Genomic DNA, 19,449 nt, shown 5'->3' with positions numbered 1-19,449 from the left:
ATTTCCTTCGCTCTCAACCTTGATGTTTTTCTAGGTTCTCCCAGTGGTCGTAGGGTGAGCCTTGTCTTGGGAGGGGGCTCATCAGGAAACAGTGCCAGAAAGTGGCTGAGCCAGATTAATATCTCACTCATTAGGAGTGGGCAGGTTTTTGTCTTGAACCTTGTGCTTGTCTGGCTGGAAAATAAATTGGTTCAACTCATTAACCCAGCAAAGAATTGGTGAGTTTTGACAGCTTTGTCTTCTGCCATTTTTAATGAGCCAAACTGGATTACCAGGTGATCAGGCCAGCACCAGAGCAGGTGCAAGATATAGGGAGTGGGATGTGTGTGTGGACAGGAACATACATGCGTGGGGAAGGAGAGGAGAAGCAAGGCCTCCACTTTGATGGAGGCAGTTGTTCATTCTGCTCAATTCTATCGTAAAACTCTGCCTTGAATATCCTGACAGTTGTGAGTGCAGTGAGGGGACATGTCTTATGGCCTAATTGGAATGAGTAGCAGGCTTTTATCTCTTAATTGTGGGTAGTAAAGAAGATTTTCACCTTGGTTGTGAAATTGGATTAGGCTGAGTTGAGCCCTCACTGGGCATCAGGGGGCTGAGCTGTGGGGTGGGGGCAGTGCTGTGGTTCCGTGTCACACCTCTGTCTGTCCCCTCTCTTTCCTGCTCAGCTCGGCATCGCTGTGGGCTTTCTGGTCCCTCCAGTTCTGGTTCCCAACGTGGAAGATGTGGACAAGCTGGCCTACCACATCAGCATCATGTTCTACCTGACTGCAGGCGTGGCAACAGCCCTATTCATCCTGGTCATCATAGGTAAGGAGGTGGGAGCATGCAAGTGAAAGCAGGTGGGACTGAGAAGATAAGCCTGTGTGTGTGAGGAGCCTGTGTGCTAGGAAATGGGCTGAGGAGGTCATCTGGGGATGTGTCCTAGTATGCAGCTGACAGGGTCTGCAATACCATGTCTTGCTGCTTCAAGTCCTCGATGAACAGCACTTGTAGAAGGGAGTACAAGAAGTTGTGAGTGAGGCTGCCAGACTGCCCATTACATCCTTTGATTGCCTGCGTAATAAAACCCAGGCATGAGTAAGTCCTTTAAAAGCCAGCAGAAATCTTCCAAGGTTCGCAGTCATGTCGCCTGCAAAGAGGGTCTTGGGCCTTGGGTTATCCAGAGCTTGTCTACTGAACTACATGCAATTTTTTTTTTTTTTAATAGGCTCCTCTTGCAGCTTGTTAATGTTGTCTGGTGGCTGAATCAGATGTAGATTTTAAAGAACCTCGGGCAGGGATTAGATAAGGTACAAAAATGGCTGTCTAGCACCTGGTATAGCCGTATCAGCTGCAACAGGGACTTCTGGATGCTACTTTAACTCTAGTTAGGGACAGCAGATGGCTTGGCCAGCCTAAGAAGTGTCAGGCCCGAAATAAAACCTGGCATAGATCATTGCTCCCTAGACACTAGGCACTGCAGGGCACTAGGCCACCTTTGCCAGCTGGCTTTTCCTCCTCCTTTTGCATTTGTAGCTCCATGCAACACTTCTGCACCTGGCTGGCCATTCCGCTGGGGACAAAGTCCTGAGAACTCTTTTGTAGCTGCCAGACACTGCCTACACAAAAAACTAATTGAAAGCAAGGTGTTTCCCCAGTGGCAGGAGGTCTTGTTGGAGAGACCTTGTTCTCTTCTCTTCTCTTCTCTTCCTGGATAAGTTAATGCATGGAGATCAAAGCTTAAGGACGATGGTGTGTTTTGTGCACTTGGTTTTTGTAGCCCCTCTGGCATCCCTCAAATGGCTCTACCTGCAATGTGTGCTCAGGCTCCCTGATTGCACTGTTACACACAGATGTGTCTGGTTTCAGTCTTCAAGGAGAAGCCCCTGCACCCTCCGAGCCGAGCTCAGGCCTTGATGCAGTCAAGACCGACAGAGGAGTATTCCTATGTGCAATCAATCCTCCGTCTGCTCCGCAATCCCAGCTTTTTGCTGCTTATGGTCACTTACGGTAAGGTCTGGTCTTTCTGGGCAGTTACCACTGCTAAATGTGCTTGGCTTCTCCCTCCCTCTCTGTGCTCTGCTGGGGCAGTAACTGACCTGAGTTGTTCTAGGGGAGCGTAATGACAGCTGTGCTGCCACAGGCCAGGGGTCCTTCTAGCCCAGTAATCTCCAGCAATGGTTACAAGCAAATGCCTAGGGAAGAACAAAAGCAAGGCAAGCATACAGAGGACAATGTGTCCTCACTACTGTTCTCCCAGTCTCCTGACTATTTTCTGTCCAGGGAATTTCCTTATCCTGTTGGCTTTGTTTCTAGTCAGTTAGTTACTTGCAATCAAGTAATCTAAGTGCTTACCTTAGAGATACGTGGAGCTGTGTCTGAGTGGAAGTCATTTCCCACGGCAAGGGTATGGCTTCCAGGCATCCCAGTGGAGGTCATGTGGAGCATGCAGATGTGCAGCTTCCTTGGCACTCCCTATGAAGCAAATGGGAGGAAGGATTGGAGAACATCTTCTTTTGCCATCTGTTCTTGCACACTGGGTTTGCTGCTTGCTTCTCATCAGCAGACTTGGTCTGTTTCTCAGAGGGCAGTGTGATGTGTTGAATCTGTTCCTGATGCTGAATTGTCATATGGAAAAGTATTTTTCTCTTTAGGAGAAAGGCCATTGCGGTCTATGCCTGGCTGCATAATAGGATATACTGTAGCCAGCTGGTCTGCAGGAAGTTCTGTCCTCACTTCATACCAGCTTTTTGTGGAAGCTCCTCAGGGGGCAAGTTAAATAGTGCTGGAAGTTCTGCCTTTCTGCCAGCAGTTGTGCCTAAAGGACCTGGTGGATGAGTAGCTAGGTTGGAGAGAGTGAGATGATGGGTTTGTACCTGCTGAGAGTGGTAATAGTCTTTTTGGAGTTGTTGAAATCTCTTCTCCCTTCTCAGTGCAGTAATCTTCTAGAAATGCCCCTCTCAGGTCACCCTTAAGTTCTGCTGGTTTGCATGGCAGCTGCTGGTTTGTTTTGTTTTTTTTTTTTTTAATTTTTTTTTTCCATAGTACATGATGTCCTCTCAGAAAGTGGAGACAGAAAAAACTGTCAGGCATGCTGTGTCTAAAACTTGGATTGTGTCATCTGCTCAGTTCGCATTTACCCCTCAGGGAAAAGAAAGGGGAAAGCATTTGTTCTAATAGGCGTAAACAAGTCCTAGAGGAGAGAGGAAGGCTCTCAGTATGAAGAGCATGTTTAGAATCTGACCTGCTTGGGATAATTTCCTTCTGGCAGTCACAAACAATGTGGAAAGGCTGTTCAGTGGCTGGTAATTCAGTCTCTCTTCCTGCTGGTCTGTGCATTTATTCTGTTCCTCTCTGTGTCAGCCTCTTGTCAATCTCTGGCTTGACTTGAGATGGCGATGGCTACTCAGAGAGGGAACTATGCAGCAAAACTGTTTTGTTTTTTTTTTTTTTTTAAAAAAAAAAAACCTAGTCTGGCTTTAAAATGGGGACAGTTTTTCCTACTCAAGTCAAAAGTTATGTTGGCCAAGATGTAAGACATCTGCAGCCACATGAGTGCAACTGAGTCATCCTTCCTAGCTAACACAAAGATACCTGCAGCCTCTGTTAGCTTTTGCATTAGCATAGTGTATGTCACAAGAGAGAGGGAGGAAACCTGCTGCTTGTTCATGTCCCCTGGCTGTAGAAAGAATGGGGGCCATTACACCATGACAGGTCAGTACAGGTCTGCAGACCTCCAAGTCTTGATATTTCCAGCAGCTGCAAACTCCTTTCCTGTAGTAAGACTTGCAGTGCTGGAAACACTGGTGGCACTTGCGGCTATGTTAGTACTAGTGAACTGTTTTTCAGAAAAACCCTCAGACAGTCTTTTCCCAAAGGCTGCTGACATTGCTTCTGTAAACCTGAGGCATAATATGGAGTGGGCATTTAGAAACTCTGAGTTTTTTGGGTTGGGCTCTGCACTGGAGAGCATGTTGCTACTTGGAGGCAGTAGGCAGGAAGGGGGTGGGAGAGCTTTGGAAAGGCTGGTAAAGTGAGAGTGGTGAGACAGCCCCAAAGAATCAACATTTGGAAAGATGATGGGGCAGTAAGGAGCAGGCGGGGCAGTGAGATCTGCGCAAGGAGCCATTATCCTGCAGTATGATGAGGGTGAAGAGGAGAAAGACTTGGGTTCTAGTCTGAGGTGTAATAAGGGCTCCTTCTGGAGCCATGAGCAATAAACTTCCCCTTTCTGGTCTCTGTAAAACAGAGGAGACACTGTGAGGTCTCAAAAATGTTCTTCTACAGCACTTTACAAGCAAAGCATGGTAACTAGCTAAGGAATCAGGTGGGGCTGGACCTTCAGGTGTCCTGCTCCCAGCTACTAGTTCTGGTTTTCCTCATCTGCATGGGCAAATGGGCACTGCCCCATTAGAAACAACCCTTGCCTGTTTTACGGGCATTCAAACAGCTGTAATTCATGGGGAAACTTCACTGAGCAACTGTGACATGTGAAATGGCTACAACTTTTGCCAGCCCTCACAAATGCAAATTCGGCACATTGTCTTGATTCTTAGAATATTTTGCCTGATTCTGGTGCCAAGTGCTGCTGCCAACTCTGCAGTGCTTTCTGCCCAGCTTGGGAGCAGGGACCCTTCTCTCTCTTGGAAATCACATACATCACAGACTGCTGTGAAGCTGGCGTACTGCCAGCATCAGCTACCAGAGCAGTGTCTGGCTGGCCCCGCAAGGCTGCTGTCTTCTTGGCTGGTCGAGAAGTAGAGATACACAAATAACTGCTCTGTGTTTATGCCCAGCTTTGAAGTGAAGGAAAAAAATTTTTACAATGTGAGTTGTAGAACACTGGCACAGGTTGCCCAGAGAGGTGGTGGAAGCCCCATCCCTGGAAATATTCAAGGCCAGGCTGGATGAGGCTCTGAGCAACCTGATCTAGTTGGGGATCTCCCTGCTCCTTGCAGGGCAGGTGGACTAGATGACCTTTGAAGGTCCCTTCCAACTCTAACCATTCTATGATTCTATGATTCTATGAAGCAGTAGCAGGTAGAAGGATGGTGCTGATCTGCCACGCTCACATGTGCTGGCACTGCAGTTTGTAGTGTCTCCTATTGAGCAGGGTGTTCCAGAGGTGGAGAGAGGATGAAGCCAAATTAGGCTCTTGTGGGCTGTTTTTCGATAACCAAGTGTTGCGAAGAGCCAGCTTTCAAGGCTGGAGGGTGCCTCCTTGCTGTGGGATCTCCAGTTGTTCTCCGCCCTCTCTGGCTGCTGGTCCTGTTGGAGTTTCCAGCCTTTCTAAGTAACTCTTGAAAAGGATTTAGTGGATTCCTCCTGCCTAAAGAGCGTGTTACTCAGCTTACTAGCCTCTCCTATACCCTCCTGACACATGCTTTTGGAGCAGGGAGCATTGTCACATGCAATTGGCTTATCCGTGATCACTTGCATGAGATCCTTCATCTGTTCTCTGTTCCATGAAGCTGTGGGGAGAGCTATGGAGAGCTTAATGTTGTCAGAGATGGTGTGTGAAGGAAGTGTGACGTATTTTCAGCTGCCCATCTTGTGGCTCCTCAGAGTGCTTCATGAGCTGTGTAGGGCAATGGGTATCCTGTTTCTCAGTGGAGGGGTGGGCTATGCGCAGGATTGCTGACTACTTCAGGGTCAGGGGAGCTGGAGAATTTCAGGGTTAGGGGAGCTCACAGTTTTGTTCCCTTCATCAAAGCTCTGCCTGCTAGACTGCACTTCTGTGTTATGTATTGCAATGTTTCTGCTTTTAGCTGAGGCTGAAAGAGGAAAAGTAGGAAGTGGGAACTTGACATATATCTGTTCTGTCAGGATTTCAGGCATCTGTGCCAGAGTTTTTAAACTCATGCCTCCTTATGGAGCCTATCGATGTGTGAGCTGCAGTGGTGAAATCTGTGTCCCCATCCCTTCCCCCATCAGGATTACTGAAGCCTTGAAGAGAAACTAACTGCAAATGTAAATGACTTTCTGAGAAGAAAGTTGCACTGACTGTTACAGACCTCATCCACCTGGGGAAGGTTTCTCAGTATCGCCCAAGGTGAGAGTGTAGCCGTTGTGGTAGTGCTAGTCTGGCGCCCGTGTGGATGTTCTTGTCTACTATAAGTAAAGCTCTTGGTTTTTGTGCCCTTTGGGAAGGCGTTTAACTGAACCAGAGTTGCATGTAAGCTCGAGCAGAGTGTCTGAATGGGGCTTGACCAGTATCACCCCAACGGTTTCCATTCTCACCTTGGGTGATACTGAGAAACCTTCACCAGGTGGCTGATGCCTGTAACAGTTAATCTAACTTCCCTTTCAGAAAGACAATTGCTTTCACAGTTGATTTGTTTTTTGGGTTTTTTTTTTTCTTTAGGCTTCAGTGATATCTTTTAAAATAAAAGACTTTTCCCATGCAGACACACACGCCAGGTGCCTGGGGGAAGTGCTGTTGGCGCTTCACCATTGCCTCTGCTCCTACTTGCCTTCTGGTGTTTCTTGGCTTGCAGAGGATGTTTGTTACTGGCTCTCAGCAGGGAGAGCGTTATCAGGCTCTTCTCTGGGACAAAACCACACAGGTCAATGGCACTGGTGGTAATTGAATCCCAGGTCCTTCCTAAAGGTGTGATGCTGAGGCAGGTGCTTTTCTAGTATTTTTACCTTGGCTGGGAGGAAGAGAGAACTCCAGTGCTAAAGATGGATCTGGCTGTGAGGGCTGAGACCCTATGAAGGACTTGCAAGACCTTTCAGTACCAGAAATATGCACAGCCCTTCCTCTACTAAGGTAAAAACTATCCTGAAACTGCAGGGAGCTTCCTCCTGCATGCTGAGATCTGGCTGTCCTTGGTCTGTATTTCTTTCAGTAACCTATGTCTAGCTAGTCCAGCTGGCTCTCCTGAGACTGAGCAGCCTTATTATGGATCGCTGCTCCCAAAAATCTCTCTCTCTGCATTTCTACCCTTTCACCATCCAGAAGGAGAGTAGCAGGCTCTGAATGTGCTGCATTTTTATCCCCCTCTCAGGTCTGAATACAGGTTGCTTCTACGCCCTGTCCACTCTACTGAATCGCATGGTGATCCATCACTACCCAGTAAGTGCATCCAACCCTCATGGCCCTCTAACGCTCGCTGTTGTCCAGCGCTGGCTGCCAAAGGAAAGTCTGTGAGAAATGCAATGCCACAGCACTTCTGGCTGGCTCTGGCACAAGTTGACTTGCTGGCAGGAAAGCACTGGTTCCTTAAATTCTTTACACCACACCCTGCAAAAGCTGGCGAACTCTAGCAAAGGCAGCTCCTTTACATGCTAAATGATGGCATTTTCATATGAAAAATTCTTCCAGCAATTGCCTCCACCCTGTCCTGACAGTGATTTCTGCCAGGACATCTGTACCAGGAGGCTGCCCACACTTCTGCTCTGGTGGCAGAAGGATGGGGTGCCTCAGTAGCTGAGCTACTGTAGAGTTTACTGCTGGGGCTGCATGCCAGAGAGCTCCTTTCTGTGGGTCCCAGTATTGGGGTCTCAATATTTCCTGGTCAATCTGGCCCAAATCCTAATACCAGACAGCAAGCTTCATAGGGTTTATGCCGACTCCTCTGAGAGTGTCTGTTCATGCTGGCCAGCGCTCACTTTTTTTTCTCTGGGCTGGCTCAGAGAAAAGTGCTGAACTGCTTGTGGGCCAGAATAGGGCACTGCATTGGCTCAGAGTGGGCCTGAAAGTGTTCTTGCAAAGGGTAGTTCTGGTTAGTGTGTTACCCACAGAAGACATGTATGGGACGCTAACTTTGGTGTGTCTTCCTCTCTGGGTTCTCTGCACTTTGCTACTTGTTGGCTATAACTTGACTCCTGCATTTGTGTGAGTGTGTGTGTCTCACCACAGGGGGAGGAGGTGAATGCTGGCAGGATTGGACTCACCATTATACTGTCTGGGATGGCTGGGGCTCTGATCTCTGGCATCTGGTTGGACAGAACCAAAACCTACAAGTAAGTCCCTTTTTTGCCTCTGTGCCCTTGGTGACTCTGTTCTTTCCCTATACTGCACAAGGAGCAACCCTGTACAGTTGCAACTCAGCAGTCCACGGACTGAAACACTGAGAGTTTGTAGGAAAAAAAAAAATACGGTTCTTCAAAATCCAGTTAGTCTAAAGTGAAGTTTGGAGCTGTGTGTTAGTCTGCACTGGGCCCATACAAGTTCTGGTTCTAGTGGTCCCTAAGGAGGCATAGGAGGAGGATGAGATGCCCGGCAGCTGCTTTGTCACGGATGAGATGGTTCTTGGCACAGGCAGAATCAAGACTGTACAAGACCATTTCTCAGCCCTTACAAACCAGCTTCTGTGAATCTTTGTCTGGCTTAATGAAAGGCACATTGAATCCAGTGCCCAGAGGCATTGTGTGAGGGTGCATTGCTGTATTTAGGGCATGCATAAGGGATATTGGGGTTGTGGGTGGATGATTCTGTTTGCTGCCTGGTGGACTGGGAAGGCAGATCTGGCCAGCATACCCTGCCATCTGCAAAGGGACAGTCTTCAAGGTGTCCTGCAGCTCTCAGTCCTCAGGAACTCAGATCTCACTGACAGACCTCTGTAGGGTGTCCTGGGGGATGGAGAGTGCCCCTCCTGTCTTCTGTTGGGGTCCATCTAATAAGCTTTTCCATTTCCTTGCTGGCTTTGAGAACCTATTGTCTGAGCAGGTTGAGTGAGAGGGAGCTTTACTGGTGATGAGTTGAAGGCAACTTTGGAGTTCTTTTCCTTGCAGCAGCTTTTCACCATGGGGAGTGCCACTGCCATTATCCTACTTGGTGTCTTGGGCCAGAAAAGCACGTTCTCATTGTGGACAGCTTACATGAATCTGGCTAGCTGTGGGCTTGCAGGTTCTGAAGTGGCCTCTGGCCGTAGCTGTCAAGCACACGGATCAAAAAATGGAGAGGAAATGGGCTTCTCTAACAAGAAAGAATGGTAGCTGAGGACTCCTGGGGGTGCTGGGAAAGAGGAGCAAATGACTAATACAGAGACTGGCAGGTCGCTTGTTGCTGTTTCTAGATCATTGTGTGCCACTGAGTAGTTCTCTTTTGGCAGCCCTGGGAAATAGAAACACAGCTGTTATGAACTGCACTAGATAACTGTGCAATGTAACTTGTGTCTCTTTCCAGCTCAGGGCTAGTGGTAAGGTAGCCTCAACTGGGTGGATGGTTGTCCTAATTCTCCCTAAGTGGAGCTAGGTCACAGCACGAAGGCTGAAGAGCTTTGTGGCTCCCCAGGCAGAGCTGGGACTTGAAATTTGACAGGATGGGAGAGGGGGAAAAATTAAATAATGAATTTGTTCCATGGCCCCTGCTTGCTTGGAAGGACCGCATAGGTGGGCAGAGCTGGCTGAGAGTGCAGAAAAATAGGGCTATGCCACCCATGGAATTTATCCTACAGGCACTAGGGACTGTCTGGGGATAGATTTAGCCTTAGGTGAGGAAAAACACTGGTAAGAATTTGTTCTCCATTGCAAGCCACAAAGTGGATTTCTGTGTAACTAGCAATTTTTTTTTCTGAGTGCTCCAGAGTCTTTATTTAGCCTCATTTAAAAGTCTATTTAAAAAAACTGTCAAGATGCCAGATGTTCTAGGTAGGTACCCTCCCCCTTCCCTCTGCTGCTCAGATAGTGTCAGGAATGAAATGGTAAGCACATGAAAATCAGGAAGGAAAGATATAAAGTCCTTTTTTTAGTCTGTTTGGAGAGATAGAGGGAAGGAAATGAATGGGATCCAGCTGTGATTGAGGAGAGCAGGAGGAGGTTAATAACAGAAGGAATTGCAGAGCTCTACATGTGTGTTTGATCTTTACTGTCCCATCAGCAGTTCCTTGAAAGGGTGAGACTGTGCTAAGTCAGGCTTTCCCCATCTGTCATTTTCAGGCACCAAATGCCCTTGCGTTCCTACTTTTATTTGGCAGGCAAGTCCCTGCAGCAGCCCCTGCACTGTTCTTATTTTTGGAATTAGCAGGCGCAGATTTGGCCCATACAAATAGGCGAGTTGTGTTTTGATGAGCGAGCAGTCCCAGAACGGGGGCTTCTTTGGTGGGGTGGCTTGTTGAATACAGCCCACCTCTTCAAAAGAACACGTTTTGACATCAAGTTAAACAGGGGTCCATCTACATCCTTCAGGTTCCTGTCTCAGAGGAGAGGTGGGGTTGTGACACCTCGTGACTGCTGGGTGTATTGGTATTTGTAGAAGAGTCTGGCTCAGAATCAGGTGTTTGGGGACTGGATTAATCAGCAATTCTCCTTGGCCACACTTTGCTTTTAAGGGCATTGTTCATATGGCCTCAGGTCCAGCTGGTTGCACACAGCAGTCTCCACTGTCATCACTGCATCTCTGTAAGGCAAGGTGTCAGAAATATCTAGATCTCTGCACTGACTAGGCAGAGGACCCCAAGTGGTGTTTTAATCTTAGGCCCAAAGTGCATCAAAATTTGGGAGAGTGAGGAAAGACTTGGATATTGGAGAACAGGGCACTTGGGTCTCTTCCACTGAAAGGTGAATGCTCTCTCAGCCTAGCCTGCCCTGCAATGTGGATCTTCTTCTTGTAGCCCTTTTCCAGGTTAGTCCTCGTGTAGTGGATATGCCTTCACCTTGCCTTGCCGTATGTCTTATATAAATAATTTACTAAAGCTGTTCTTTTTTGTGACCTTCATACAGGCAGAAAGTGGCATAAAACTGAGTGCTGAAGGATGAGGGGGTGGTGAAAACCAAACCAGCCCTCTCCAATTCTTCCCTTTTCTAGCACCTCACACCTTGGTGTCTTCAGCACTGAAATCCTTCTGGAAGTATAGAAACAAGACCTTTGTTCAGGGTCTTGTGCAGCCTGGAAGGTGCTATTTTCATGGCAAAGCCTGTGGAGGCCATCTGTCATCCCAGTCCATACAGCAGAGCGCTCTGGAGCTGCACAGAACACTCTAGTGAGCAGTTAAAGCTGTGGCTGTGGCCTCCCTCCCCTCGCCCCTTATTCATTTGTCTCTCGTGTTTTTGCAGCTCCAGTCCCCTGTGGGTCTGGTCATGTCCCTTTGGCTTTCCTCGTCCAAGTGATCTTGTGAGACACTGCTGAGCTGGGCTTGGCCATGCCTGTCCCTTACTCTAGGGCTTCCTCTGAAGTTGGCTGAACAGCAGGAGTTGTGCTCTCCATTTCAGTCCTGTTCCCTGCTGGTGCTGGCCCTGACCCTGGTTAGCTTTTTTTCCTTAAGGTCTCTCTTTTCTCACGGTCCCTTGTGTGAGCTCTTTAATCTGCCTCTTCAGAAGGGTAAGGAATGTGGCTGGGAGGGTGGATGAATGTCAGGGCAGCTTAGGTTCACCTAAGCGACAAGCGTGTCAGCCCCTTCACAGATCTCCCTCTGGCTCTGCTGCAGAGACTCGGCAGCTGGTGCCTTCGTAGCACTGCTTCCACATCAGTGTGCTGGGCGTCCTTCCCACACCCCAGAGCACAGAGGTAGGTTAACCCCAGTTGTCCTAACATGATGTAGCAGGATGGCTACCTGCACTCATTGCACTAGTCAGCCTGTTAAGGAGATTGGCGGTACCTGTTCCAGACAATGATAATTATCCCTCCCTGTAGGACCATCATGGGAACAGGCTGCTGAAAACACCAGAATGCTGTTTGAATGTCCTCTGTGAATCTGCTTCTCCTTTGTGTTTTTCTCTCTACCATAAGGTATTTATGGCTATGATAAGAGGCTTATCAAGCAAAACTTCCATGCCCCGGTGCCCCTACGGCCACAGAACATTCTTCTTGTCCTCTAGTGAACATGGTGACAAAGGTCACTTCCTGAGAAACGCCCAGCCTCGATGTCTTTCCCCAGGGGTTTCTTTGTTTCCCTATACACCCATATCTATCTGTGTCTCAATTAAACCCTTTTCAAAATTTTGGGTCTTGCTTGAACTGCTGGTTTAATGGCCACTTAGTTCTGCAGTTCCAATGGAGAACACCTTTAAGAGCTGTCTGCTTCTATGAGCCTGTCTGCTTTAGTTTTCAGTGAGGGGCTGCGTGTTCTGGGAACTTCTTTCTTGCAGCCTGACTAATGACATAGCATCAATGTGAAACAGAGTCCTGACCATATCTGGTCACTAACTCATTCATCACCTTTGCCTGGAGATGAGGGGCAAAGTGGAACCTGGCAACTGTCACAACAGAGTGAATCAGACACAAACTACTTAGCATACTTGAACTGTAAGTCTAGGAAAATGAGATTTTGTGGGACTATCCTAAGAGCTCTGTACTGAGACCAAAACTGGCTAAGTGGAGAAAAAAAAAAAGAAAAAAAGCTGTGTGCCAAGTGTCTCTGCTGGCAGGCGCTAAGGTTCTTAGGGCCACAGCCACCTCTTGGAGACCTGCACTGTGTTTTAGCACTGACTGCTGTGTAGTTTGGAGATTCCCGTTTATGGAAGGAGCACTCAGTTCATACTTGGTCCTTACAGCCCAGGGAGCTGTAATTCTCGCCTTGAGCCCCTCTCCTAGTCAGTGCTTTTCCTCCCTGCCCGCTTGACAGGGGATGGGAAGCATAAGAACTCATGGGAGATATCTGAGGAACCTGTATTGAGCAGAAAAAGGCTTTTACCTCCTTCTCTTTCACTTTCTGGAGCTGCAAACTCCTCTGTCAGTCTCTCAGCTCTTCTCCTTCTGCAGCCTCCAGGCTGTGTGCCGGCCATGTAGCAGCTCCCTATAAATGGGTTATATCAGAAGAAAGCAGCCCCTTTATACTGTTGTCACAGATTAGTTTTTTCCTCCACGAAAGCATTGGAAACAACATATTCTAGAAATGATACAGCATTGGAGGTTAAGGGATTTGCCCTTTGATACAAAACAAAATTACTTGTCACAGCAAAATGTTGTCCAGCCTTTCAACACATAAAATGTGTCTGTTGAGCCTTTGTAAACACAGATCAATAGCTGAAGTCTGAAATTAGCTTCTCAAGCCTGTATTTGGATAAGAATCAATGTATGAGCGTGAGCCCCTCTGACTTCAGTCAGTGCAGCATTCAGGGAGGACAGAACCTTAGCTGGAACATTCTGGTTTTATCTGTAGTAATTCAAGCTACTGGAAACATTATTACACAATGTAATACTGGCTGCCCATTTGGGGTTGTTTGTTTGATGGTGGTTATTTGCATTAAAAAGGAGAAAAAAAAGTGAAAATAGTTTGAGGTTTAGTTTCTGTAGTAGAATTCTAGGAACTGATACCAAACGCTTTCTTTAATGGATTAAGACTAAAACTTAGTAGAAAATACACAAGTAGCTCATGCTTATATATTTAACTTATTCCTAAAAAATGGTGTCCAAAAAGTTTTGTCAACTCTGGTACTGTTCTGCTATCAAGATCCTGGTGGAATTTCAGTCAGGTAAAGGAAAGGATTTACCTTTCCTTCCTAAAACTGTGTACTGTGAAGGGCTACTTGCTACCTCCTGTACTAGAAAGAGCTTTGGTTTTTGGATATGGGAAGGATTTCCTTGATATCTACTCAGGGTTGACAATTGCTAACATTTCAGTGCTGGTAAAGCTGTCCTGGGCTGCTGCATGTCTCTCGCAGTACTGAGCCCACTGATGTTCCTCAGCACAGCCAGGCTGCAGGTCTGGCTGTTCCCAGGATCTGCCTGGTGTGCTTCCTGGACATCGGGTCACTTTGTCCCCTCTGCCTAGAGATGAGAGCTCATAGCTCGGCTGCCGTTGGCTGTGGAACTGGTACTAGCCCTGCTAAACACTCCTGTGGCTTGAGGTGAGGCTGTGAGGGCAACCTGGCTTGCAAGTCACCTCTACAAGTATAGTAGGCAGATTAAACACAGAAAGGAGCAGCAAAGAAATGTGTTTTGGATAGCACTGAAAAATACAGGCCCATAACACTGTAGCGGTGTTGTCACCTCTTCCCTTTGCTTTCCTGCTTGGGAGTGTTCAATTCCCTTGGTTCCTGCTTATAAATAAGTATGTCCAACTGGTTATTGTACAGAGGGTGCCCAAGAAAGATTAATGATCTCTTTATGTGGCTCTTGTTCTTTCCCTCAAGAGACATGCAGAGTACCTGACCAGGGACCTGTCAGCCCATTGTAGAACCTGAGCGTCTTGGCTGCCTCATAGGTGCCTCCTTATAGATGTGATACCCAGACCTCACAGGCAGCAAAGCTCCTGGTCATGAGGTAGGGATGTGGAAACTCCTAGGCCCTGTTCTTACTTGCCCTGCTGTGTGTGCAGGCCGTTCTGTGCTCTCTGTCAGTCTAGTTCCCCTGTCTGGGGTAAGGGTGTCAGAGAAATGTGTACCTTTTTTTTATTTTTTGATACTTTTTTTTTTTTAACCATGTGCTGGGAACTATACAAAGATCTGTGAATGAAAAGAATAGGAGGACTGTAAACCCTCAATAAAACCCTAACTCTGCTTTTCCTTGCAGACAGACAACACTAGTTGTCTATATCATGTCTCTGGTGGGAATGGTCACCTACACCTTCACTCTGAGCCTAGGCCACCTCTGGGTGGTCTTTGTGACTGCAGGCATGCTGGGGTAAGTTCATGTGCAGGCTGCTTTCCTCTGTGGGCGAGCTGCTAGGGCATGAGCAGGGAGGCAGAGCTCATGGCGCAGGAGGGACTGCGGAGAGCCATAGCCTGTATGTGGCTTCTCGTGGTTTAAGGACAAAATGATCCCTTCTTTCCATCTCTCCCTTGTATGTGTTTTGTTAGAGTCAGGGACATTAGCGTAGACCTGCTCAGCTGCAGCTGCCTTAAATGTTCCAGGTAATCGAGTGAAAGCACTTGAGAAGTGAGCGGTACTGCAGCCCCATAGATGAGCAATGGGCAGGAATGAAAAGCATGTGGGCCTGGCTGGATATTTGATGGTGCTGGGGATGACACCCCTTAGAGTTACTTGTGGGAGATGCTGTGTTTGATGCTTTGTTCTTGTAGCAGCCAGCACCTCCCTGCTGGCCTGGCTCTGTGCCTCAAGGCTGTGGGCAAAGGTATTTCTGGGAAGGAGTGGTGAGGGAGTCAGACAGCTGCCTGGGCTGTGATAATGCTAGAAGAAAGATCCTGTGCAGTCAGTGAAGCAGCTGAAAAGGGATATGGGCTACAATGTGCCTTTTCAGTCTTCCTTCTGGCAGCTGCTGAGTCTTCCCTTATGTGTGTTTCTTTACAGATTTTTCATGACAGGATACCTTCCCCTGGGCTTTGAGTTTGCTGCAGAGTTGACGTACCCAGAATCAGAAGGAACATCATCAGGGCTCCTTAATGTCTCAGCACAGGTAAGTGTGCTGTTTTCTCTTTGCTTGCCTCTTTAAAGTCAGAGAAATTAAACTGTAGTTCCTAGCTTCGACTCCTATTTATTGTCCATGGTTATTGTAACGTACTGCAGATGTAAGCACCCTGGGACCTGGCTTTTTGAATGATGTTCCTCATGGCATTTCCCTAGTGGCACCCATTCTGTTTCTGCTTAGGAAAATCCGATGGGATGCCAGTGATCCTTGCTTTTTCCAACATTGCTCCTAACAGCCTAGGACCTGGCTCTTCTCCAGTGAAGGAAGGGATTCCAGCCTTAAGGGTCACTTGTCTCCCATCAGCTGCAAGGAGGTGCCTCTGGTGTTTATAACCAAACTTTAGCCTCGCTAGGCCAACAGCTTGGCTGGCTTGTATGCTCTGATACTTTAGTAATGCTGGGAAGCTCTTCGGGCTGCTTTATAATAACAGTATGGCTTGACACTGCCTTTGTCTGTTTATAGATTTTTGGTATTACCTTCACTATCAGCCAAGGGCAAATCATGGATCACTTTGGGACGAAGGCAGGAAACCTCTTTCTTTGTTCCTTCCTCTTCCTGGGGACTGTTGTGACAGGTAACTATTTTTCTCTGTTCTTCTGCTGTGACTCTTGGGCATATGCCCTTGGGCTTGGCATATGAATTGAAGAGCTTCTGTGTGTAGTAGTGCCTGCAGGAAACAGCAGGACCCACACAGCAGTCCCATGTCAATGCCTCTGTGCTTCTATAAGCATCTGGTCCGTGTTACAAAAAAGATCCAAGGCTTCTTGCCCTGGCTGCTGGCTGGGGTCTCAAAGATGCACCTTCTACATGGTGCAATAAGGAGTCTCGATCCCGCCTATTTCAGAAGTGCTCTCTGCCTCATCCAGGAGAGTGGTTTTCCTTGCTCACTGTAATGTGTTCCTGTCTCCTCTGGGGCCTCTGCTGCCCCTTTGAGTCCCAGGGAAATTGATTTGGGCTCTGCATGGTAACTTAATTGCCTTCACATCTCTCTTCCTCCCTCTGTCCCAGCATTCATTAAGGCTGATCTCCGAAGACAGCGGGCCAATTTGGATAGCGAACAGACAGTGAGTAAACCCCTGCTCCAATCCCTGCTGTGCCCCTGCTATTAGCTCAGGACAACACTCAACCTCTCCCCTTTCTGGAGCAGAGGGGCTGGCCCTTTCTGAGTTATGACTGCAGCTGGGATTCCCTTCTCTTATCCCACCACTTCTTGCCTAGCCTGTGGAGAAGCTCCCTGTTGGCATTTTCAGACAGGTGGCTGTAATCCCAACTCTGACAGCTGCTGGGGCCTCTGTTTGCTTACTGTTAATGTCACGCAGAATCCGTAGGCTCTGGTCATCTGTGAGTCTGCAGGGCTTCACACATCTCTGTACTGGCTAGGGACAGATGCAGAGCAGCATGGTGCTTGCTTCTCTCCCCTGACAATGCACTGAGCCCTCCAGTGCTTTGCCTTTGTTTAGAGCTGGGTAACTGTTATTCCAGGCCTCTAGGGAAGCAGGTTATTCCTCCTATTCTATGTCCTTAGCTCCCAAGTGGCGTCAGTGTATGGGACTGGAAGAAGCTAGGTGGCAAAGCCCAAACGAAGGCTTGAGGAGCCTGGCTCCCCACACTTTGCACAGTGCTGCAGACAAGGTTGCTAGTTCACATGTGCTCACCAGAGCTTGGGGTATGATGTCCCTGTGCCATGCTGTGCAATAAATGCAGCTGTTTCCATGTGGGAGAGGGCCTCCGGTGAACTAATTGTAGTGGATACTCTTGGAAGCTCTTCCTGCAGGGAAAGGGAAGGGACTGGTGGTTGAGGCCCTTTTCCTTATTGCTCTGGGCTCCTCTTCTAGGATGTTAGCAGAGACAGCCACACAATGTTCATGAAGCCATCAGTGACCATGACTAGCAAAGTGCGTAAGCTCAGTTCTCTGCTGGCTTGAGCCAGCTCTTTTCAGAAGATAGTGCTGCCTTCCTCCAGCTAATCTAACCAGTCCAATCTGGAGAGAGGCCAGAAGGTCCAAGAAGCAGCTCGGCTCTGACTGGCTGGTCAGGAAGGTGGATTTTTCAATTACAATTGAATTCTTTTTATTTTATTATTATTTTTTATTTATTTTTACTGAACTATCTGAGCACAAATGCAGAGGGTAGGATTAGTAAAGAGATTTGCTGCTGCGTTTAGTAGTTCTTGCATATACAACTCTCGATTAGATGGGGGGAGAAAGGCTGTACAATTTATCTAGTTTAGGTAAGAGTCTGTCCCATGTGGTGTCTGTCCCCACACCCATTGTCATAACTTAAAAAGAATTAGGTTTTGTTTTTTTTTTCCCCGCTCTGAGCCATTTTCAGTATCAATACAATTGTAAGTGCTTACTGCTGAAGCAGGGAGGGCATTGAGACCAGAGCAAAGGTGGTACAGGTGTCATTTCTGTAATCCTGAAAGCCTCTAGAACTGACTGCAGTAAGAACCAGAGGGATGTGTGTGAGGTAACAGGTCTTGGTCAGTGAAAAACTTCACTGGCAGCTCCTTTCCCCTGAGGAGTCATGCTCTGAGGAAGTCCTGACGGACACCCCATCACATCCCTGAAGGTGGCCTCCACATCGCTGAGCTCAGCTGAGTACTTCTCAAGCTTAACAAACAATCCCAGGTGCTCAACCAACTGAATATGGGCTGATCCTCGTGTTCTGCATTAACACTGATGCCTCAGTCAGGGGAGCAACCAGCTGGGCTTGAGCATTGTGGGCTGCCTTGCGGAGAACTCTGATGGAGTCAGGTACTGGAGCTTTTCCTACATGGCACAGCTGCCTTATACACGCTTGGGTGATTTTACTGTTTTCTTCTTTTCCTGTTCCTCTTTTTTATTTTCCCCTCTTTCATTTCCCTCCCTACTTGCCTCCATCTTTTCTGAGATGGTGACTTGTGGCTGTTGTTACAGAGTCTTCAAGGCAGCAATCAGATCATGGATTACGGGACTGTAGCTTGTAACTCTAACACCATCAATTCCCATTCCTGCTCACTAGCTCACACACAAAGGTAGGAGAATCACACTAATCTGCTTCTCTGAACACTCATGGGTGGCACAGGCACCAAGCCAATGGCACTTCTGGGGTGACAGCAGTGGCCATAGAGTACTGAGAATCTTTCTGGCCTTCTCAGGTACTCACTTGAGAGGAAAGACAAGACAGCTTTCAAGAACAGAGCGGAGATCCCACCAGACTCATGTCAGGTAGGGGCATAGTGTTCAATTAGGTACAGCAAAGGCAAAGAACTCTGTGCTGGGGCAGATGGAAACTGAATTGTCAGTAAGTTACTGGGGAGAGGAGGTGCAGGTGTTTGGAGATTCTTCTCTTACGTTACTTTTACAGTCTAGATTCTTGGCTAGAAGTGATACCAGGAGCCCTGTAGAAGAGTTGGCTTTTATCACAGTCAGGGTGCATGGCCAACTTCAAGAAGGAAGTTAAAAAACATCTAGCAATAACAGAGTCATTGGGTTGGTGCCTTTTGGTATAAGAATGCCTGAAAATTGTAAAGCTCTGTGCTTGCTGATCTGTGAAACTCAGTGGCACTTGGCATTTCTCAGCTGTTGCCCAGGCTGTAACACTTTATTACTCACTGTCCTCTGCTTCGCACTGACTCACTGATCTGCCGAGTTAACCACGCTACCCTTTGCTTTTCAAGGTGTTCATTGAGTATGTGTATGGCTTAGTGCTACAGCCAACAGGACTAACAGGCAAAAGCAGAGTGAGTTGGGAAAAACAGCCTTCATTCTGCTAAGACTAGAGCCTGTGCTACAAGGAGCATGAAGCTGCCACACTTTGATGCAAGCGTGAGGAAGAGTCCCATGGCGGGGGGAAAGATTTGACTCCAAGCTGAGTACTTCTGAAGCTGTCTGTCAGTTTTAGCAGGGTACATGTGTGGTGTTGATTTGGGATGAAGTAGTTGAGAAATTCTAGCTGCATGAGCTGGGCAAGCCTGCTTGAGGCATACTGGTACTTTTCTGATGGCTGAAGTTTATGTCATTGCCTTTGTTATCAGACCTAGCTTGGTACAATTGCCAGTGTTACCACTGATGTCCCAGTTGCGAAATAGACTGAAGTGCATCTACCCCAATGCATGCAGCATGGGCAACAAACAGGAGGAGCTGGAAGCCATTGTGCAGCAGGAAAACTATGATATAGTTGACAGGGAGCAGAATGAAGCCTGCGTAATCCAAGGAGATTAGTGACCTCT

The 19,449-nt window shown here is 47.7% G+C and overlaps 1 protein-coding gene across 5 annotated transcripts in view; it reads left to right on the top strand.

Annotated features, from left to right (window-relative positions):
- Positions 1 to 19,449, top strand: part of FLVCR2 (FLVCR choline and putative heme transporter 2) — a 38,381-nt gene that overhangs the window by 13,302 nt on the left and 5,630 nt on the right. For 2 of the 5 annotated variants that reach the window (XM_086749382.1, XM_086749381.1), the window contains exons 2-11: positions 669 to 810; positions 1,852 to 1,992; positions 6,993 to 7,060; positions 7,847 to 7,950; positions 14,381 to 14,491; positions 15,119 to 15,224; positions 15,699 to 15,810; positions 16,245 to 16,300; positions 18,155 to 18,252; positions 18,376 to 18,445. In XM_086749382.1, the coding sequence (XP_086605508.1) occupies positions 669 to 810; positions 1,852 to 1,992; positions 6,993 to 7,060; positions 7,847 to 7,950; positions 14,381 to 14,491; positions 15,119 to 15,224; positions 15,699 to 15,810; positions 16,245 to 16,300; positions 18,155 to 18,252; positions 18,376 to 18,445 (1,008 nt within the window). Of the gene's footprint in view, positions 1 to 668; positions 811 to 1,851; positions 1,993 to 6,992; positions 7,061 to 7,846; positions 7,951 to 14,380; positions 14,492 to 15,118; positions 15,225 to 15,698; positions 15,811 to 16,244; positions 16,301 to 17,071; positions 17,187 to 18,154; positions 18,253 to 18,375; positions 18,446 to 19,449 lie in introns of those variants that run through there. The other 3 variants (XM_010122357.2, XM_086749383.1, XM_086749384.1) reach the window with 3 other exon arrangements.

The sequence above is a fragment of the Chlamydotis macqueenii genome, chromosome 5 (assembly GCF_036417535.1).
Source record: "Chlamydotis macqueenii isolate bChlMac1 chromosome 5, bChlMac1.mat, whole genome shotgun sequence".
NCBI classification, from domain to species: domain Eukaryota; kingdom Metazoa; phylum Chordata; class Aves; order Otidiformes; family Otididae; genus Chlamydotis; species Chlamydotis macqueenii.
This window is presented reverse-complemented; position numbering and strand designations above follow the sequence as displayed.